This window comes from Poecilia reticulata, linkage group LG14 (genome assembly GCF_000633615.1).
Source record: "Poecilia reticulata strain Guanapo linkage group LG14, Guppy_female_1.0+MT, whole genome shotgun sequence".
NCBI lineage: Eukaryota > Metazoa > Chordata > Actinopteri > Cyprinodontiformes > Poeciliidae > Poecilia > Poecilia reticulata.
Genome location: NC_024344.1, coordinates 8,236,540 through 8,259,024, shown reverse-complemented (window position 1 = coordinate 8,259,024; position 22,485 = coordinate 8,236,540). Strand labels below are relative to the sequence as shown.

The following is a 22,485-nucleotide window of genomic DNA, read 5'->3' as shown; positions in this document are numbered from 1 at the left end:
TAAGTGAGGTGGGCGTGAAGGGACAGTTCACTGCTAGCTAGAATGACAAATAACCTTGTGAGTAGTGAGCTAAAAAATCAGAGGGGGGCTGAATGCAGCTCGGTAGCTGAGTTTCTGCAAAGGTTCTGGCGAAACGAAACCCTTTCCGCTACTCCTAACTCAGTCAGCTGAACGCAGCTTTCGAGCTAGCTAGTTGGAGTCTCCAAGTTACAGCACAGAAGAACCGCAAGAATGGGACGGTGATTCAGCGTGCTAGCTAAGAGAGAGAGGGGAAAAAAAAAAAGAAAAAAAAAATCAGCCTGAACGCAACACAGACTGATGTTAACGTCCACAGTTTGTCTGTCGGGCTGTGTCGTTTTCGGTCGCCGTTAGCCGTGTTTTATCGCCGGGGTTTCCTCCAACAAGATGTATGGAAGGTCGGGATGACAGGAAGATGGCAAACGGGGTTGGAAGTGAGTAACAGTGGCGCACACAGCCAACGTTACTGTTGGAATCAGCAGCACTAACTTCCCTTCATGGCAGCCCTGCAGGGGAGCTTGCTGCAAGGATTAATGCATGTCATCACGAGTTGACAGCTCCACCTAATACACTGCTGTTTATTGATTGAGTTTTCATTAATGTGCACAAACGACATTTTGATTTTCCGGGAAGGTGTGTGTGTGTGTGTGTGTGTGTGTGTGTAGGGGGGGGGGGGTCTGATTTACAGCTACTGCTGGAATTTCGTTCATAAAACTGCACGAAAACAAGCCACGGTCTTAACATGAGCAGTAAAGCCGATTCCAGGCCTTTTCTGAGCGACACGAGCAGTACAGCATAAAGGTTTTACTTATTAAACATTATCGGTGCGTAGTGTGTGTGCGTGCGTGTGTGTGTGTCATGGCTCATCCACATCCTCCCCTCGTGTAGAGCACAAGCTGCTTGTGATTGGACCAACGGAGCCATGGTCAGTGAGGGAGAAGCTCTGTTTGGCCACATCTGTCATGAAGAGCGGAGATCAGAACTGGTAATTCATTCTCTTCCATTCAGTCAGTGCAAAGCCATTCAACTCTTCATGAAATGTTACTGCATGATGCGCACATTTCATGTGTAACAAACTTGTTATAAATGTGTAATAGCTACAGCCTAATCGAAATGTTGCATCCACTCATCTACGTTATTTTTTTTTTTTATATATTGATACTTGACTTTTAAAAATGCATTCGTTGTAGGGGAAGGTTCAAAATATGAAACATCCATATATTGTACAAATATATGTTTGTTTGTTTTTTACAGAGCATTTAGCTCCATCTACCAAAATGCACTACTCAAATGTCTTATATTTTTTTTAATTTTCCATCCCAAGGATCTTGGGGCTCAGGGTTTTCGTACCCCTTGAACTTGTCCATATTTTGTTAGCTTACAACCAATGACAGGTTATAGTTGCCTCCTGGTTCGCCGAGGTCGACAGTGCTTTACATTGCAGAACAACGTAGAAGTATGAGCTCCAAATTTGTTCATTTTGCTTGAGAACAGCAGCTGGATATCATATTTGCAATAATCAATTAGATGCAATAATCATCTAATAACAATAATAATACAAATATATTTTATTTGTATAGCATTTTTCTAACCTTACAGGAATCAACACGTATTGAATCTCATGAAACAAACCCAAAATAGAATAGTTCTGACCATTCTTTCTGTATATTAGAGAGAACTCAAATTTGTGCTCATAAATTTTGTTTTTATGAATCACAAAAGTTCAGCTTTATTATTAGTTCACGCTAGAAAAATAAAACAGTTCAAATTAACAATCGAAACCCCAAAATTTTACGAACTTCATACAAATGAGGAGTGCAAATAAACTCCTGGCCAGAATTCTGTGTTTCTGATTTTTTGTTAATGATTTTTATCAGTAAATTCTGCTTTTAAAATTTAAAGAGATTTTCCAAAACGACTCATGCATCTCTCCGTGTCAGCAGGGTGTCTGTCAGCCGAGCCATCAAGCCGTTTGCAGAACCGGGCCGACCCCCGGACTGGTTCTCTCAGAAGGTAACCTGAGTTCTTTCTTGTTGCATAAATTCATGCTGCAGCTGTGACTCATCGTATCTTGTTGAGTCACAAAACTGATCCCCTTTCTTTGTTGCATCCTCGCAGCACTGTGCCTCCAAGTACTCTGAGCTCCTGGAAACAACAGAGGCCCCAAAGTGAGCAAACAAGAGCTCTGTTTCTGATACACGTTAGCAAATCACGGCGCCATAAACCGACGTTTGTGTCACTCGTAGGCGGAAGCGTGGTGAGAAGGGTGAAGTGGTGGAGACGGTGGAGGACGTGATCGTACGCCGGCTGACGGGCGAGAGGATCGAGGAGCTGAAGAAGCTGATCAAAGAAACGCAGGAAACTCACAGGTTATCTTTTAAACTCCATAAAAATCAGCAGCAGGTCGAGGGTTAGTGAGTTAATGTGCTGCTGGTTTAACAGGAAGCTGAAGAGAGAGGCCGAGCTGATTCAGGCTGGACATCTGGATTCCAAGTTGGAGGAGCTATGGGAAGACATTCAGCTGTAAGACGAACTAAATCTGTATAGACATCTTAATAAAATGTGACGTGTAAAAATGTTCATATTTTGTGTCTGCCAGGAAGAGAAAGCAGGAGGAGGAGGAAGCGGAGTTAAAAAGGAAAAACACAGACGCTGCTTATCAGGGTAAATGCTTCTTACTGCTGTTATTTTCATTTGGATCTATTCATCTTAGAGCTTATTGAAGTAAAAAAATGAATGCCAGTCACAAGTCAGTACAATTTATTTCATGTGTCCCAGGACCGCTGGACAGTTTTACAAACACCTGCCCGCATTGGCAAAAGTACCAAACACCGGCTTTAATGATCATCACACTGTCACTGTGCTGGATCAGCCAAAAAACCCACTGACCTAAACGCCTCAGAGATCCAACAATGCAGACTGATTTTCAGAGCACAGACTTATCCAGCAGCTTGATATTTATATAATAAAAATCATTTTTCTTAATTGCTCTTATTTAACAGTGACCTTTTAGAGAAATAGATTTTTTTAAATTAGTGATTAAATTTAACAGAAACAAATATGTAAAATATACCAGTTTATGTGTAATGAATCTATAAAGTACATGAGCATCAGTTTTTTATTTTAAATCAAATGCCTGGAATTAGAGTTTTCTACTAATTTATTGATGGACCACCAACTATTGATCTGTTTGCACAGCTAAAAGCCGGCACATCATTGTTATATTTCCCTATTTGAGGCAGGAAAAGGCTTGCATGATTAGAAAACTGTTGCTTCCTCTTTCAGCCAGACAGGCAGCGAAGAGCCTGTCTAAACGGATACCCAGCGTCACCATGCATTCGCCCTCAGCTTGCAGCTCCCCAAGACAGGACGTCCCACCAGGTGACCAACTGGAGAGCGTGACGCTGGATGGTCCACCGGCAAAAAATGTACGTCTCTGAAGGTTCAGTGCATAAAAATTGTAGTATTCTTTCAATACGTGTTCGATCAGTGTAGGAAAAAAAGAAAATGACACATTGGGAAACAGTTGAAAACCAGCGCATAAGTGAGCAGATTTCTTTTTGACTTGTTCTCTGCGTTTCTAGTCTTCAGGAACAGCAGCATCAGTAACATTTTCCCAAACCCCTGGACCCGCTAACGATGACATCAACCATGGGGCAATTCTGGATGACCCCACTCAAAAAAAGCTCCTGAGCCAGAAAGCCACCCCTCCACCATCTCCGCTCCTGTCAGAGTTACTAAAGAAAGGCAGCATCTTGGCATCAAATTCCAGACTGGTAAGCAGCTGGACTTCCACTAAAACTGAACAAGCTGAAGAAAAAGGCCTTCCAAAGTTTACATCAATATCTTGAACTGCGCTGCATGTAAGAGAGTTGGGTATTGTTTAATATTTATTACTAGAAGAGTAACAATGTAAAAATCAGTTTTTATCAGTGTACGTACTTACACAGACGAATCAGCTTGTATATTTATTTTGTTGATTAGCAAAAAGTCTGGAGTTTTTCTTACAACCAAGTGATGATAAAAAACGCAAAATCAGAGAGCTAATATTCCTCAGTGAAGAAGAGAGCAAAACAAAAATAAAGACATCAGCTGGCCAAACTATTGCCTTTTACCGCTAATGACCACCAGACAGTGCAAATGTACTGAATAAACTGCAGGTTCAGTTATTTTATAACTCTGAGAACAAACTCCATTTTGTAATTGGCAGCAATCTATCAAAAAAAAAAAAATGCTCAAACAGATGGGACCCAATTTATTCCAATCAGGGATGAGCACAAGCTTATAAATAGCAGGAACTTCTATTTATGAAACACAATAAATCCCACCTCATTGTTTTTACAGCCAGTATCTACTTTCCCTACTCCTGCTTCAAATAAAACTCACAAAAGAATGTAAAATCAGTACAAACAAATGAGTGGATTTTACAAAAGTCCTCACCATGCAGCTTTTTAGGTCCCTCTGATTTTCATGTGATATCTGATGCTCTCATGCATAAATAATATAAGGGAATGCACTCTGAATGTAAAAGGTCTTACGCACTCTTAACATGAAAGTTTATTATGTAATAAATAATAGTTTAATAATTCATTTAGAAAGCTTTATCACAGTATCCTTTGACTTGTATCCTTTGTTCCTAACCTGGTCAGGGAAAAAAATTAATCAGTTAGTTGGTGTCCTGCAAGAGCTTTCATCAAATTACATCAGAATCAGTTACATCCTTTAGCTATCGCTACAGTTTAATCTGTAAAAGAACAGCGAAACAAGGTGGTGGCAGCATCATGATCAGGGATTATTTTCCTTCACATGAAGTGGTCAGTTTTGAAGGATTGTGGAACTAATTAATAATATATATATATACCATGTGATTTCTTTTCTTTTTGCTGTTCTTCCCAGATTGGAGAGAGTGACGGGTCGCCTAGTAACATATCAGGATCACATGACTCACAGCTGCATTCCCCATGTCAGCCTCTTTCTCAAGCAACAGGTACGCTCTCCACACGATTGATATGTGATATTTCCTTCCTGCTGTTTGCTTTAGTCTGTTTGTGTGTTTATAAACTCGCGCGGCAGGTGCGCCGATGCTGTCCCGTCTTCTGGAGGCGGGTCCGACCCAGTTTTCCTCTCCGTTAGGTTTCATGGTCGGTGCAGACTCCGCCTCCTGCGGTCCGGTCCCCACACCTCATTCTGCTTCTGTCGACCTGGCCGTCTCAGAAAGTACAGGTTAGGCCCTGTGCTACCAACTTCTGTTGGTAGTTAAAAATTATACATATATTTTTTAATTATGGTTTTGCTTAAATGAAGTTAAATTATGGCTTGCTTTACCTGCAGCGGTCGATGTGATGGCGCCAGCTGTACATCCGAACTGCCAAGCTGACTCTGCAGAGAGTAAAGTGACAGAGCTCAGCGAGGAAGACGTGACCGCGTCCTACATGGGAGACGAGCTGGACCTGAAGACAGTGGGGGACATTATCGCCATCATTGAAGACAAGGTTGGAGAAATTATTAAAACCAAAGCTCAGGTGTAGATAGAATGATGTCACATTTGTAATGTGAGTGTTTTCATTACAGATGCACCAATCAGAATTTTGTGGATGATTTTGTGATCTACTGGTATTTTTTTTCCTGGTTCATATTTCCCCTTGTTTGTTAGGTCAGTTTATTGAAACTGGACGATGTTCAGGTGCATCCACTTTAAAGGAAATTAAGCTTTTTACACAATTAAAATCTATATGACAAAATAAAATGAAATATGTAAATATTACAAATAATAATAATAAAATACACCTATTCTCTGGCCACTCTACGTCTCTCAAAATATACGTCCAATATTACAAAATGTGAATTTGAATAGAGGAAATGAAGCTAAATGATCAAATGAATGCTCGTGCATGTGTTTTATGTTTGTGTGCAGGACATGTTTTCAAACAGCATTTAATTTTTAATTCTGTGGAAAGTGTGCTCTTCCTAAATCAGCATTTTAACCGCATAAAAGCTAAAAAAAACAATAGAACGAAGGTGTTTTGCTGTTCTCCAATCAGCCTTCCTGTTTCCCGCTGAAAGTCTTGCTCTCTCTCGCAGCCTGAATGTCCCAACGTGTAGTTAAATAGCTTGCCTCCCTGTGCTTTCTCTGATTTCCGGTTTGACTGAAGTTTCCCCGCTTTGCAGGCGGATGAGGCCGCGGAGGCGCTGGATGCTGCCGCCGTGGAGGCCGCCCTGTCCCTCTGCGAGGAGAACGACCACGCTCTCACTGCGGCCTGGGACGCCGGGCCTTTACAGCCCCAGGAGCCGCACCCCACTCACCGGATCCTGGAGGGCAGCGCAGAAGTGTCGCTCTCTTCTCTGTACAGCAGCCAAGATAAAAATCTGTCAGCGTTTCCCCTGGAACTGGAGAGCCTTCCTCCCTCTTCCTCGTCCGGCTCAAAGACTTTGGAGCACGGCGCCACACCTTCACAGTGCCAAGGAGCGAGAGAGGCGGCGGGAGAGGAAGGCTCAAGCAAACACATTTCAATAGATGGTAGCACAGATTGTGAAGGTGAAAAGCAACCACCACAAAAACTGGAAAAAGCCTTTGGAGGTATGCAGACACAGACATAAATACAGTGGTGTGAAAAAGTGTTTTCCACCTTACAGATTTCTTCTAATTTTTTGCTTTTTTTTGTCACAGTCAAATGTTTCAGATCATCAAATAAATTTTAATATTGGATAAAAATAATCTGAGTAAATACAAAAAGCTGATTGTTTCATTTATTAAGGGAATAAGGCCTTTTGTTACATTTTAATTTAACAGCAAAGCAAAAACAGAAGAAACCTGTGAGGATAAAACACTTTCACAACCCCATATTAAAACCTCAACTGTTTTTTTTTTTTTAACCTTCCTGTTATTCATCTTTGCAGTTTTAGCAGACAAACAAGAAGCAGACTGGGACTCCCAGGTAAGGCAAACACGATGCCTGACATTCTTCTATTCCAACGCAGTTTTATCTCCGCACGCGTCTTCGTTTCTGTCCTAGGAGGCGAAGGCAGAGGACGGACTCGGAGCAGAGGAAGGAGAGAACGTTTCGGGGTCGAAAGCGGACAGCGAGGTCACAGGACCGGAGCTGTGCGAGGAAGAAGAGGGCGATGGGGCGGAGGAGTTCTCATCGGAACCCGACGGCGAAATGGAGCTAGAACCTGCGGCCAGCGAGAGCGAGGACGGGTACAGCCTCCACACGGCGTCTTCGTCCCTCCAGCTCCACACCACAGCGGACTCCATCCCCAGCAGCCCCGCGTCGTCACAGTTGTGAGTGGAACACGTCGAGGGACACGCGAAGGAATGACTGTCATCATCAGCGTGTGGCGGCGGACAGGTGTTGCAGTTTCCACTTCCTGCTGACATCTGCGTTTCTCCTTCTTTTCTACCTGCGCTGTGCAGCTCGGTGTGCAGCGAGGACCTGGAAGCTCTGCAGGCTCACAAGATCTGGAAGAAAGCCATTATGCTGGTGTGGCGAGCAGCAGCCAATCACAGGTCAGGAAACTAGACTTACGGTGCCTTGCACAAGCATTCGTAACAAAATAAAGTTTTTGTACTTCGTTGCATCAGTATTTTCCATCGGACTTTAACATAGTAGACCAACACCCAGTTTTATTCATACCCCCAGCAGATTTACATTTAAGATGTTCATTCAGCAAAGAAGTTTGTGTCCAATAGGTAATGATACGCATGTCTCCTAAAAGATAATAAAATGATGTAAAAGAGTATCGATTTTCAAACAACAGATTCTGTTTTTATTTACATATTAATAGAAAATGGCTTTTAAAAAATTATTTATACCCTTCTCAGTCATCAAATCCTGATTTGAGTCGGGATTCTGGCTGGGCCATTCCAACATGATGCTGCATCCACTATGTTTAGCTAGACTCGGATAGGGTTGGATAGTGTTATCAGTGATTTCAGGGTGTTGGCTAAAAATTTACATGTTAGCCTCATCTGACTGGAGTACCTCCTGCTACGTTTACCACAGCTCGTCACAAACTCATGGTTCTCTGGTAACTCTGGTTTACTTCTTGCCGCTTTAACATAAAGGAAAACCTTGGAAAACTGCTTTATTTCTTGTTTGGGTGGACTAAAATGACTTGGTAGTTTGAGAATTTATCTGTGAGATGTCCACAGCCTTTAAACCCAACCCTGACTCCCCCCAACTTCATCCCCGACATTCCTGCTGTGTTTCTTGGTCTTCCTTAAGTTGCTTATTCACTGATGCTCTCTGACACACCTCTGAAGCCTTCATAGAACAGCCCCGTTTATTTTGTTGCAGGTATGCAAACGTCTTTCTTCAGCCAGTAACGGATGAAATTGCTCCAGGATACCACAGTATTGTTCACAGGTCAGCACCAAATCCACCTGCCAAACGCCAATAAATTAAAGAAATCCCATCACTGATACTGAACGACTCGTCTCTCTGGTGGTTTCTTCTGCAGACCCATGGACCTGGCCACCATCAAAAAGAACATCGAGACCGGCTTAATACGGACCACCGCCGAGTTTCAGAGGGACATCATGCTGATGTTTCAGAACGCGGTCATGTACAACGGGCTGGACCACGACGTGTACCACATGGCTCTGGAGATGCAGCGCGACGTCCTGGAGCAGATCCAACAGTTCCTAGCCACCCAGCTCATCATGGAGACGTCCGAATCCGGCATCAGCGCCAAGAGCCTGAGGGGCCGGGACAGCACGCGCAGGCAGGACTCCACTGACAAGGTGCTTCACTAGAGCTAAGACAAAAGGCAGGAAGCAGAGAAGATGAGACCAGAGAGAAACGTTAGGCGGATCTATAGACAGAAGATGCAAAACCTTCAGGCTTCACCAAAGATTTAAACTGAAAAGGGTTTTAAATTTCTCACCCACATTTACATCTACTTCAAACTCCCAAACATATTCAAAGTTCAAAACTTTGAATATTTATTAGCTTTTTCAGAGCTTTGTAGCTGATTAGGTTCCTGAATTTGTCTGTGATTAGCATCTAGACTGATTAATCTGATTGCATCAGTATTTTTCACAGTCCCACATGCTCCATGTTGCCAAAAGTGAACAATTAAATGCTCCATTAACTTCTATTAAAACTACTTTTTATCTCACTGCTATTACAATACAACACCAGGCACTTTGCAATTTCTGCATTTCTTTGTAAAGATATTTTTTACTATAATTCACATCACTCCACTGTTCAGCCATTGACGATAGATCCGTGAGATTATTTGTTTTTCCTCTCATATCATGGAGCGATATTAAGGGCGCCAGAACTTCCTCTCTGTGTGTTTGTTAGTTTTGTTCATCTGCAGTACAGACCTGCAGATCCTGCGACATTTGACCTGGTATTCTGTACAAATAGCACAAATGTACATTTATGCTATGATGTTTTTTAGCGGTACAAAGAAAGGAAAACAGAAAAAAGGAAGTTCCTAAACATTATATTTCAGGACTACTTGTCTATCTGAAGTATAGTTCTAATGACTTAGCATTTATTTATTTTGAGAGGTAGTTGTGTATTTTTTACAGCATGCATTTTAACTGATTACAAAGATTATAAATAAACATGTGGAACGCTATTTGTTGAATTTAGTTCCCGAGTCAAACTAGTTGACTTGTTTCAGAAATACAGTATCTGGAACAACAACAAAAAAAACAAAAACAAATGTTTCTTTAGAAGTTTATACAGAAACATGGTTCAGCACATTTTTTAGGAAGCTTGTCTAAAGTAAGTCCTCTGCATTGTTTTCATGTTACAGGACACTGTCTCCATGTCCTCGCCGGCCTTTCTCCTTTCTCTTTTTGTAAGTAAACATCAATTACCTTCAGAAACATTTCCTTTAACACCTTAAGTCCAGATTCCAGGTTTCCGACGTGCTCCTGTGTGGATTTTTGATCACAGGACGGTGGCACCAGAGGGCGCCGTAGTGCCATAGAGGCCGACCTCAAGATGAAGAAGTGAAATCCGCAAAGGAAAATCTTGTCTGTTGGGTTTGTGAAGCAAAAGGACATGAATGAGTGTAGATCGACAGTCTTTGACTTGCTGTCCAGGATGATTGGACAGAGTGTAGCTTGGGAAGGCTCCGCTCTAAATCAGCTATTTAGTCATGGATTATATTCTGTATAATCCCAGATCACTGTGGGGTATTCTGTGTCAGACCAGGTCAAACCTTTCATAGATGTTACTGCGGATCGCTTAGACTTAACCCGCTTCTTACATTCAACCGCCTGGAACATTAAAACCTTTAAAATTTACTTCTTCACAATGTTTTAATAGGTGTGGTCCATACATATGGATATGAGTTACTCCTTGCCTGCAGTTGTGTTGAAATTAAACCAGTTTAGTGTTTTTAATTCATAAACTCTGTGTGTGTGTGTGTGTGTGTGTGCGTGCGTTTTTGTAATATATAAAGCCAAAGGTTAAATATTCTGATTAAAGATCTGCATCCTAAAGTTGCAGAACAGAAGGGCACATTTTTGCATCTCAAACAAAGGCATTTTGTGTAACATTTCATTTTTAGCCTCTTAAAATGTTTTTTTTTTTTATGAATATGGTTGTTTTGATTGTGTAGGAATGATTTTTGCCTTTGTGAAATTTCCTGTGAAACAGTAACTCTTATGAGATTTGCTTGGATTTATGTTCAGTGTACTGAGAAGATGTGACATTAGTATTTTTGTTTTGTGGACCAGAAAATGTTACAACACAATAAAATTGTCCTTACAGCGAAGACGAGTCCAGTTGCAGATGGATGGATGAATGGATGAACAACTAGATGAATGGCTGGATGCATGAATGGTTGTTGGTAAAGATGGAAGGATGGATGAACAAGGATGGATATATGAATTCTCATTTCGAATAATTTGGACAATAAACTGCTTTGCTGGATGAACAGAGAAATGGTTAAATTGATGAATTATGGACAAATGTATGGAGCGATAGCTGATCGACTGAGGGATTTATGAATAGATGGATAGACAGATAAATGATACTTTTACAGATGGACTTATGGGCGAATTAAAAGATTCATAAATTGCTAAACAATTCAATGAGTATGCAACAGGTCTGGTAATTCAAATATTTTTCAGATATTTCCATACAATGTTGTGTCACTTATGCAACAGGAAGTTTTAAAAAAAAAAATAATTACTGGCAGCTCAGGCTGAATTTGGCTCAAATTGATCTAATTTGACCCATATTCATATTTTCTTAAAACAGATGTTGACTTCACATTCGGCTAAGTCAACCTGAAATCACAATGGAATTAAAAGAGACAGAAAATGTTTCAATACTGGTTACAGCTTTAATTTTCACCTATTTTTGGCTGACAGCTTACAGTCAATTTAGCAACATAACTTGTGGTTATACATTTGAAACCTAGCTTGTGTTTTCTGTCACAGTTAAGGTTTTAAGTGTTGTAAGATAACAGCGTGAACCTGATATTCTACTTCATTTACATTTATAGTCAAATAATAAATATGCAATAGAAAATAAAAATAAAAAACTTCTGGGATTCATGCAGTTGTCACAGTATGGAACAAAAAAAAAGATGATTTTAACTTAAAAGTGCTTAAGATGAACCTGAATATTTCAGAAGTACAACAGCTAAGGCAGTCTGGTAAGCGCAGTGCATGGCAACAAGTCAGACTTTCAGCTATAGGGAAGTATGATTTTGGATTAATATTACAAAAGAGGTTTTCACGATGTCAGCATACTATTCAATATATAACACCCCAAATGTCCAGAATATGAAATTGGTTTCATCTAGTTAAAAAAAAAAAGAGTTAAAATATATCGGATTATATTAATTAATTTCTCCTTTATAAAAGATCTGTACAAAATATGGAGTCAGGATTTAGAAAACACATTTTGATGGGTAAGCCTTTTTGTGTAAAGAAAATAAATATATTTATGGTAATACAGTGCTTGCAAAAGTATTGATACCGCAGTTGCCAGATTTCAACCATAAACTTTAATGAACCAGACTGACACAAAGCAGTGAATAATTGTGAAGTGGAACGAAATACAAATAAGCATCTGAAATGTTTATTTCAGATAGAAGCATGCATTTTCTTTTAGTGATTTTTCTGATGCCGATAAACAAATCTAGTGTAACCTCATTAATAAAATGAGTCTCCCTGTGTGTATTCTTTGACGGATCTTCTCCTTCTCCAGAATCTTGGCGACCAAATGCATCCTGAAGACCGAGGTGCACGCCTAACGGATTAGGAATAAAGTGGTGAAGACGTTTTAAATCAGGGTTACGATTTAAAACAATATCCATATCAGAAACAGAAGCTGTTCACCCCATCAATTGAAAACGCAAGAGTTTGTAAACCTACAAAGACATGGCGCTCTACCTGAGCAAGAGAAGAGCTCCATGGGAACTCTGGAGGAGTTTCACAGCTCTGGTAGGAAAATCTGTTGATAGGACAACTAGCTGCGCAAAAATCCATTTCAAGTTTGCCAGAAGCCATGTAGGCAACACAGCAAACACGACAACGTGGCAAATGGCTTTACGGAAGAAAACTAACACTGCATATCACCCTAAACACGACCTTTCCAAGGTGAGGCCTGCTGATGGCATGGGGCGGGACTGCTTTTCTTCGGTGGATTGAGCCGAATACAGGCTCAATCCACCAGTACCATTAATGCTTATAGAGGCAAGAAAACCTGTTAGAGGCTGCAAAGACTCGAAATTGAGGTGGAAGTTCATTTTCCATTGTAAAATTGAATCTAAACATACTTTGAGTGGCTCAATCAAAGTGCAGATCTAAATTAGAAGAGAGTCTGTGACAAAACATGAAAAGTGATTTTTCACGGATGCTCGTCATCCAATTTGACTGAGACTGAACCGTTTCACAAAGACAAAAATACAAACCATATGCTGCACAGTATTGACTCATGAATGCTGACTGAGTATACCCACCACATTTTTCAACATTATGAAAAAATTTTTTAAATCAATACATTATGGTTTGATTATTAAAAAAAAAAATAATTACCATGCATCATTTTTCTGCTTTTTTCACAAGTATGCACCACACTATGTGTTGGTCTATCATTTAAATCTCATTAAAATACCAGTTTGTGGTTGCAATGTGACAAATTGTAATGGAACAATCAATACTTCCGCAAAGCACTGTGTGCAATTTGAAATATTAGCTTTGTGCATACTGCCATTATATGAGCTCCCAATGATCAGGAAACATTATGTTGGAGCATAAATCAATCTGAAATTTCAGATAAAACTGTTTCAAATGCAACCTCTGAAGGAGCTGCAAATATTCCTTACACAACCACCAGTACCATTAATGCCTATAGAGGCAAGAAAGACCATGTTTCCTTGCAAAAGCTATAATTGTTGGATCTGTCTTGGTTTTAAAGGTCCTTCATCATTTCACAATATATATGTGCTGATTTGTCCAAACACTGCAGTATTATTTAGGTCTCTGTACTAATTTCCTACCGGAAAACCCCTCACTAACATTCACCCTGTTACCTACCAAATAAATACATCAAAAATTTCAACAAAGACACAAGAAAACACAAAACCTAAACAGATAAAACATGTATGTCCCAAACATACAACTGCCTTTGTAGCCCCAAGGGGAGACTGCATATGTCATGCCATTTCTATAAGAAAGTTTGAAGGCTGTGAGACATCATACACCCTGCCAGAGCGAGTCTGCACTCCCTGCTGCTAACGCCACAGTGCAACTCCTTATTTTTCTACCGACGAAGAGAAGGCACGTTGTTTTCAGAAGTGCAATCTCCCACTGGCTGCACCGTCCCCCAACGACATGTCGCAGCAAAGTGGCCAGAATGGGTAAATTACACACTTCGCTAAAGAAACGTTTCCTCCTCTCAAACTGTCCTCATTTGACTCTGAGGCGGCCGACCAATCGCTGCAGCTTCTCACAGTTGTCCAGCCTCATGGACTCTGCCTTCTGCTTTAACCGCTCGTCTCGGTAAAGCTGCCCCAAGTTTGCCAAGTCAGATTCTGAAAAAAAGAGCAACGGAGAGAGAATTTAATCAAAAATAACAACAAGTCTTTGGCATGCATTTTTAAAAAAAAAATCAAACTTTGGTTTTCCCTTGCTCTCTCTTTTAATGAACCCTAAAAAGTGAAGGTGGGAAACCAAAATATCAGTAACAACCGACAGATAATTTTGGATCACGGCAATTACTTTTACCAAGTTATTAATCAAGTTGGATAAGGATTCTCACTTACTTTGCTGCTTCTCCTTCCAGCAGCTGCTCTGCAAGTGTTCGATATAGTCGCTCTCGATGCTCTTCTCTAGTTCCTCCAGCGCTGCTCCGCGGTACTCTTTCTGAAAACTTTTGTCCACGTAGTACGGTACACCCATGTGCTGCGTTTCTCTGGACACCACCAGTCCCATCGCCCTGACGCCACAAAAAAAAGCTAATTCAAATATACTCCGTGCATCTAAGGTGGATTGGAATGTGATTTTTCTAAACTCACGGCTTGTAAAAGAGACTGTAGGGCGGATTAGTTGCCATCATCTGAGTAAAGACTGATATGAGGATCAACACCAGCACAGGCAGAAGCTGCAGAAGAGCTGTGAAGGTGTTCTGTGGGAAGATAAAAGACAAGACTGTAAATCACGCAGGCTGATTGGATTCTTCACGTTCAGGTGCATTACATATGCAGCTCCGATGTAATCTTTTAATCCAATGAATGAGACGTCTGCACCCTTGTTAAAAACATCCACAGTTCATCAGGACCCGTGGCTAATTAAAGCACCGCTGCCTCTCCATGCGGAGACGACATCATGACACGGCGGCTGTTGACGAGGGATCGTCTTTACGTTGAGCGAGCCACTGACCTGACTCTGGTTTTCCTCCACCACAACCTCCTCCCGTCTTTCGTGAGCCCGCCGCCGACGAGGCTGGTAGAACTGAGAGTAGGAGGCGCCCTGGTTGGTGTATACGTGAACGTTTCCTGCAGAGTCAAACATTACACACTGTTCTTAAACTTATCTGAGAAATAATCTGTTAAAATAACTCCTTCACACACGCAAACACACCTGTAGGAAACCTTCCACCAAAGAAAATGTTGAAGAGCTCCTCGGGGGAAATGTCGGCCTCAAAGTCTCTGTAAAAGTTCCGGTAGTGTCCGGGCCGGCTGTTGCCAGAGCGATGGGGTACGTTTGAGGTTGGACTCTGTTCTCCAAATTGATCGTACTGCTGCCTCTTCTCTGGGTTGCTCAGCACTGCGTATGCATTACCGATGGCTGTTGGGAGAAGCAAAGCGCTTCATGAAATTCAAATAATAGCGAGGGCTAAGTCATCCTCAAACTCTGGTGGCCCGTGTGCGCCCTCTAGTGGTTTGCAAGGTCCTGCATGTAAAAGACTGTTTATTTGTGGGATGTGAACTCAAAGTGTGACACGTACAGTTAGCTTACCACAGGATTGTGTTTAAAAATAATGATAGATGGCTTAAGAGAACAATGCCACGACTACTTATATGTTCGGAGGAATTAACGTCTGCAAGAATATTTTTCAGTTTTTCAAGGTAAGTTGGAGAACTTTAGTTTTTAGAACACTGTTATGATAGCATGGCACAGTCAGATTTAGTTTGTCCTGGCTAGTCTTATTTACAAAACAGCACCACACTTCTCATTAAGATGAACAGAGAAGACAACAATAAAAGAGTTAAGATGTTGTGTCATTGCGGGGGCAATTTCAAGTTAGGTGATTGTTAAATGGGTTAAGTGGTCCTCAACCTGAAAACGTTTGAGAAACATTGGTCTAATTTGATCTGGTCATCCTACTTGACGTCTGTGCAAACTTTCTAAAAACTCTCTTCTTTTACTTGATATCACCCGATATCTTTCCTGTGGCTTCCTAAGGAAGGCAGAGTTTTGTTTGAAAACCCTTATAAATAACTGGTTGAAGAACTGGGTGTTCACATTGAGAAAATCTCGTCATCGCTCCTTAAGTGGGTTGTCAGTTTGATTTCAGCTTCCCTCCACATTATCTTTGGGCAACACGTTGAACCCCGAGTGAACCCATCTATATCAGCCGGTGAATGGTTGACTGCGGTTTGGAGAGTAAAAGCGCTTTGTGTGGTCAATAGCAGGAAACGGCAGTATAAGTGCTGAGTCCGTTCCCCACTTACAACAGGACGTTTATCGGTGTGGACATACACCTGGAAACATGACGCAGCATTTTACCGGTGGACTACTAACCTAGATTTCACACTGATGGCGTAAAGAGGAAGAGACTCAGAACCAGGAGTAAAAATGATTTGTTGATTTAGAAGATATGATGAGCAAAAAAAAATTATTAGTACCTTTAAGATTTTGTCACATTATGAACACTTTAGTCTATTTGATTGAAAACGTATTTGACAAACCACCACATTGTGAAATAGAAGGACATTTATTTCACCACACAAAATATGAAAAGTGTGGCATGCATTTGCATTCAGACCCCTTTTTACTGTGATACTCCTAAATAAAGTCAAGTACAGCCGACTATCTTAAGAGGTCACCCCATAAGTAAATGGAGAGAGTGTAAAATCTGTCCTTAAAGAGCAGCAGGAAGAAACAATCTGTTGAAAGAAAGCTATGTTTTTTATCAACAGCAGTAGAGAAAGATGAGAAGATAAAAACATGGCAATACTGAAAAAAAAAAAAAATCTTGTTAGTGAGTGCCAAAACATTCATGGGCTGCATCCTTCCAAGGCAGCATTTGAAGGCTGAGGAAAGCTGTCCAAACTCAACGGCTCCTCCAAATGCAGCCAACATGTTACTGCTATGTGCGATGGAAATGTGAAGGATAAATCTGAAGGCTAGTCTGTCCAATTTCATAGCCACTCATTTCTGGTCTTTAGTCCCAGCCTTTTATGCCTGCGTCAACTAGGTCCTCAGAACAATGAGTTTAAGATAAATAATTATTGACAACAAATATGAAATTGGCTTTCTATTTCCCCCACGCCCCCCACAAAAGAATGTTTAATGTTGTGTTTTACGAGTACCTTTGAATGCATCTGTGGCCCCTGGGGCGAAGTTCTTGTCTGGGTGAAACTTCAGAGCCAACTTCCTGTACGCCTTCTTCAGATCTTCATCACTGGCACCTTTGTCAACACCCAGGATTTCATAGAAGTCCTTGCAATTCTTTATTCTGCATTAACAAAGCATGCTGGATGTTAGAGGAGAAGCATGGGGAACTGTGCAAAGGGACCTTGAAAATGTTCAGAGTGCATCTGAACATTTACAGATGTGTTACAGTTCACATCTGTAATTGTACCATTGCCTTTTCAGAAAGGCAGACTCAAGGAAGACGAACTGCTCACCTGAAAACACCTTGGCGTTGCTCCTCGGTGTAAGTCTTCTTTTCATCATGATTCGTAGTCCTCGTTTCTTGGTTTCCGATGTCCTCGTCCCTCCAGCCTGAGGGCGGAGGCACGTGGTTCGTTTCTTGGGACGCACTGCCTCCATTTCTCAGTATGGCATCGATCAGGACTGTAACCAATAACGCAAGTGTTTGCATTCAACAATGACCGAGTCAAGAAGTCTTAGAGACAGATATGAATATTAGCAAATGGAGGATAGAATTACGCTGCACGTTTTTGTTTATATCATTGTTTTTAAATATTAGGATTCCTGTTGCGTTGGCGCATCCAACAGTGCTCAAATTTCAACAACCCGACAAAGACGGTCTCCTTAAAATTTAAGGATAATGCCTCTAATGTTCAGGAAAAACTCAAAGGCCACACAGACTCATAAACTGCAACATGCTAGAACCAGAATCGCTGTTCACAGTGGGGCAAGCTTCAACATTAACATGGTTGAGTGGGTTCAGACCAGGAAAGAAGAGCTGCTCAAAAATGTATATCTGATTATCACATGAACAAGCCCAAGAGAAAGTTTATGGTTCAGACGACATATAGTGACAAAAAGTGTGCTTTAAGTAGACAAAGTTAGTCTTTCAAATCTAATATCACTTTACTAACTACTAAGCATGGCGGTGGTAGCATTACGCTTCGGATCCGTTTTGCTGTATCCAATATTGCACAAAGCAGGGTGAATAAAGAAGAACAAACTGCTAATTCTTCAACTTTGACTCAAATCAGCTTCAAAAATCATAACTCTTTTGGGAAATCAATTGTCACAAATCATAGGATTGCATTATGTAAATGCAATATCAACTATTGTCTTAAATTAAGCATCAACAGACTTTTGTCCCAGGAGAGATTGAATATCCAATATTGCCTCAGATTTGACTTTTCCCACACCGTCCTCACACCTGGAAAACGATAGCAGCAAATTCCATTTTTTAAGACCTCATAGAATGCCTGATCTAAAGGACCCACATTAATATGATGAAATTGACGTCCACAATGAAAATCCTTATCAGAAATGTATGCGATTTTAATGCAAAGTATGTGAATGGAGACATCTAAGCTGTTCCCAAGCTGCATTGCTTGTGCCAACAGGAGTCCTGTATGGCAATAATGCAGTTAGGATGACATTGCTGCACAATGCATGAATAAATAGACTTTAATACATTTCTGCCTGATGGTCTCCAAGTAGGCTACTGTGAGGGGGGCGGCGTGGGAGCCGCAAACAAACAAGCAGATCTACATTTTATCATGAAGCTCACACCATATCTAAAGGTTTAAAGCGAAATGGCTTTTCTGAATCCGCAACAACTTTAAACTAGCTTCCCAGCACCACACAGGCCCGGAATAAGCTCCCCGGTCAGCAAGTCAGAGTGCAGTAATAGAAAATGTGCGTCAGCTAATTTTACCTCTGGCCCTGGTGCTGGGGTAGATTTTCTGCGCCTCGTATAGGAGCTGCAGTCCCCGATCCTTTCGGCCCGACCGTAAACACAGCTTGGCCTTCTCTATGAGCCGGTCTGCTTCGTCTTTGTCCATGACAGCTCTGTTAGGGGGGGGGGGTTACTCAGCAGCTCTGGGCCGGAACAATGTGCGTCAATATCATGTGGTAAAGGAGAGATAGGAAGAAAGCGAAGCGACGAGCTTCGGTTACAGACAGCTGCGTAACGTTAGCTCGGCGCAGCCTGCAGTCACTCACAGTCCCAGTACCGTTGGCCCCCGGTGGTGGTCGGAGTCCGGCTGCAACGGGCCTGCCGCTGGGCCATAATTTACACGTAAAACGTCGGAAGTGATCGTTGAATAGCTTCAATCGACGCTTAAAGGTTCATCCTTAAAAATCACTGTGATGTCCAGAGATTTTGATTGACAAAAAGGTGGAGGCGAGACCATGTGATGTCATTTCCGGTTTAATGGGAGAACTCTGTTAGTAAGGAATATGGAAATACACTTGACCGTCTTTTTCCTTATTACTTGATATCAGACGACACGTTAAAATCATTGAGCAAAACCATCAGGTGCAATATGGCAAACACATATCATAAACCTAACAAAAATTAAATTTTCAGTAAAAAAAGAGAAAAAAAATTCGTTGTTGATTTTATTCATTTATGACTTTGAAAATTCGAAGAATCCATTTTGGTTGTTGTTTTTAACTGGTTTATAAGTAGTACGACCATAAATATATCCATAAATTATTAAAATTATTTATTTGAGTAATTTTGTTCAGAAATATAAATATATCTAGTATCGTTCAATAATCTAAAATTGACAGTCCAAATTATTATGAATTTCTTTGTAATATGTGATATGTAAAAAATGAAATGTTTTTCCCAAAAATATTTAAAAAAATTAATAAAGCCATGTGTTGATTTATGGAGAATACTGTAGTTTTAATCTGGGATCCTTGCATGCATCACTGCAATGTATCATGGAGGTTATGCTTGTGTCTCTTCTTATAAAAAGTATAGGTTTTCTTTTTAGCAGTCTTCACCTTTCTGAATTTTTGGTTGTGGCATCTTTAATTTTTCTCTCGACAGTATCTCTGATTTTCTATCAGGTTCAAACCAAGCTATTTTCTTCAGTCAATAATGTTGCCTTACAAAATCACAACTAAAAAAGTCAAAGTACTGAGTAACTAAAGCTTTGCAGTTCACACTTTACATTTTCTAACCAATTAGTGTGTAGAAATACCCACAAATTGGAGTTTACCACCTTGTGAAATACCATGTTGATGAAAAAAGGAAACAGTTTAATATTTCTGCAAAGGCATAAAAATTACTCAGTCATCATTAGGCCTCAATACATAATTCAGTTTGTTTTAATGCAAACCACTACATGGCAAGGGTCTCTTTAAATCTTCAGATTTAGTTAATCTGATGTAACTAAATGCAACTGCATTTAGTTACATCAGATTAGGATCCCAGGATACCATTATAATGTGAGAAAAAAAACCAAGTATAATAATTTTAACTGGCTTCAGAATTATAGGGTTTTATCCACAAGTAACTGCAGGGTAGAAGAGCACATTAATTACTCCACCAGGGGGTTAAAGAATTGCACAACACAATTTGTTCATGCATATTTTATTCAAGAGTAAAAAAAATGTGATTTGTCCCATAGGGCATGCTTACAGTGTGTGTATTATTTAGGTAGTCAAATGCCAAAACATATCTCCATAGATAAAAAAATGTTGCAAGATAAAATCCATTATATCTCTGTGTTGAAGTATGCATTTTGACTATACGAGAACCAGAAACCAAGGAATGAAAAGAACTGTAAGCTAAATTGTAACAATAATATCAGCAGTAAATATAACCAGAATACAATGTTTCCTGTTAAATGTGTGACACCTGATTTGTCTGCGTGTCCAATTCATTTACATTTGAGAAAACCATGCTATCATGCTTTGGCAGCCTGAAAGAGTAGCTTTTCACTGAGATTATATTCATTCACACTATTGAACATTTTCTGTACATTAGTACAACAGAAAAAAAAATATATGTATATATAGCACAAGGCTTTACACCTTAGAAGGGCATCTCTGCTTACAAGAAATCAATATAAAATTAAAAGCAGTGGTAGTAAATAACAAAATGAAACCAAACAAAAAACAAAAATGACCAAAAACAACCAAAGGAAGCCTATTTATAAAATTTATAAAACAAGACAAAACTACAAATATAATCCAAAAATAAATGAATTCAAGTTTACTATTTGAAACACAACTATCTATCACAATTATAATCTCACATAACAACTAGGAACTTAATTGCATGCATTGATGCGTTCCATACCATAGATGCTGTGTTAAGTCACTTTTTGTCCATCTTTACTTCACACACCTTCATCACTGAAAAGAAAAATGGCATCCAAACCAGGAAAACATTAATGAATGACAGAAAATTCAAGAAATTTGTTGCGAGGTGGGCATCAAAGATATTTACCATTCCAACTTAGATATTTTACTCAGGATGTGTCCTACTCTAGTGGTTTTCTAGACTCACACTGTTGGGGGATAGCGATCATTTGCATTTAGCTCACAGTGAGGCTTCAGCTTTTATTTAATATCAAATCATCCAGTTTTGATCATGTTTTAGAGTGAAAATAAATGGGAAAAAATATTCAGAAAAAAATCAAAGTTTGAGTAAATAGTTGAATACAAGATTAAATTTTCAATGTTGGCCTGTTGTATACTTTTTTCATAAAGAAAGTATTACAGATTAGCTATACTCATTCAATGATACATCTTTGCAAAATGAAAAGGCCTTTTGCCGTAAACCTATTCTTTAAAGTCCTGCTAGACTACTTCAGATATATAGTTTTAAAACGATATTTTCTAATTTTTTCTCTATTTTAAAAAATAAAAACTAAAAAATCTTGAGTCTGCACAGGCAATGGGATTCCAAACAAACTGCTGTGATATCTACACCAGCTCAGAAAGTGGCGAAAATGTCGGCAACCATCAGAGTCAAAATTTCAAAGAAGGGCCTGAGCATGAATAAATCAGTGCTGGGTTAAAGATTTTCCAAAACTGTAGTTTGTTAATGTGGCCACTGTCCTCATCCCATTATGGGCTGAGGGCAATCCAAAGGCTGTGAAATCCAAAGAACACCAGTACTGATGCTGCTTATGATTAACTGAAACATAATACCTGGTGAACGTCTACAACTTCCTTCCTTGTCACATTTTGCAAGCATAAAATCCAAGAATGTTTTAGAAAAGCAAAAGATGCAAAAATTCGCAGGATGCCGATGTATGCTGCAGTCACTGTTCGTGTTCTTTCCATTTCTTTAGCAAGAAGCAGGAAAGAAATAACAGTTTATTAATATCTTAAAACCAAGGTATGTCTCGACATTTAACGTCACTTTTGTTTTCCTCTGAAAGCTGCGTTAATGCCAAAGGGAAGAAAGGTTATTGTGAGACAGAAATTAAGCTTAATTATCCTGAAAAAAACAATGATTTTCATATGAATTTGTAAAGTGAAGTTGGTTTTTTAACATGAAGATGTTCTGAGGTGAAATTAGGCATGGGCTGGTTATGTATATTAAGTCATGTCATGCATGTCATGCATGCCTTAATAAAAAAAAT

At 40.0% G+C, this 22,485-nt stretch overlaps 2 protein-coding genes across 4 annotated transcripts; one reads left to right on the top strand and one right to left on the bottom strand.

Moving 5' to 3' along the window:
* On the top strand, window positions 1-10,758 carry brd8a (bromodomain containing 8a). 2 transcript variants are annotated; one of them, XM_008427052.2, is made up of 20 exons: window positions 1-452; window positions 907-1,003; window positions 1,962-2,031; window positions 2,137-2,186; window positions 2,265-2,387; window positions 2,461-2,541; window positions 2,618-2,682; window positions 3,304-3,446; window positions 3,603-3,794; window positions 4,915-5,005; window positions 5,092-5,241; window positions 5,350-5,510; window positions 6,187-6,595; window positions 6,916-6,953; window positions 7,032-7,300; window positions 7,433-7,525; window positions 8,316-8,384; window positions 8,479-8,761; window positions 9,790-9,834; window positions 9,933-10,758. In XM_008427052.2, the coding sequence occupies exons 1-20, from the start codon at window positions 410-412 to the stop codon at window positions 9,990-9,992; spliced, it is 2,532 nt and encodes an 843-aa protein (XP_008425274.1). In that variant the 5' UTR covers window positions 1-409; the 3' UTR covers window positions 9,993-10,758. The 2 variants fall into 2 exon arrangements, with proteins under 2 accessions (XP_008425274.1, XP_008425273.1); XM_008427051.2 differs by having other exon boundaries at window positions 1,959-2,031.
* dnajc18 (DnaJ (Hsp40) homolog, subfamily C, member 18) lies at window positions 9,933-19,298 on the bottom strand. 2 transcript variants are annotated; one of them, XM_008427050.1, is made up of 9 exons: window positions 19,097-19,298; window positions 18,810-18,943; window positions 17,353-17,521; window positions 17,035-17,180; window positions 15,080-15,286; window positions 14,879-14,994; window positions 14,515-14,624; window positions 14,263-14,435; window positions 9,933-14,031 (listed from the first exon to the last, which is right to left on the bottom strand). In XM_008427050.1, the coding sequence occupies exons 2-9, from the start codon at window positions 18,934-18,936 to the stop codon at window positions 13,907-13,909; spliced, it is 1,173 nt and encodes a 390-aa protein (XP_008425272.1). In that variant the 5' UTR covers window positions 18,937-18,943; window positions 19,097-19,298; the 3' UTR covers window positions 9,933-13,906. The 2 variants fall into 2 exon arrangements, with proteins under 2 accessions (XP_008425272.1, XP_008425271.1); XM_008427049.1 differs by having other exon boundaries at window positions 18,810-18,973; window positions 19,097-19,297.
* Window positions 19,299-22,485: the final 3,187 nt, after the last annotated feature.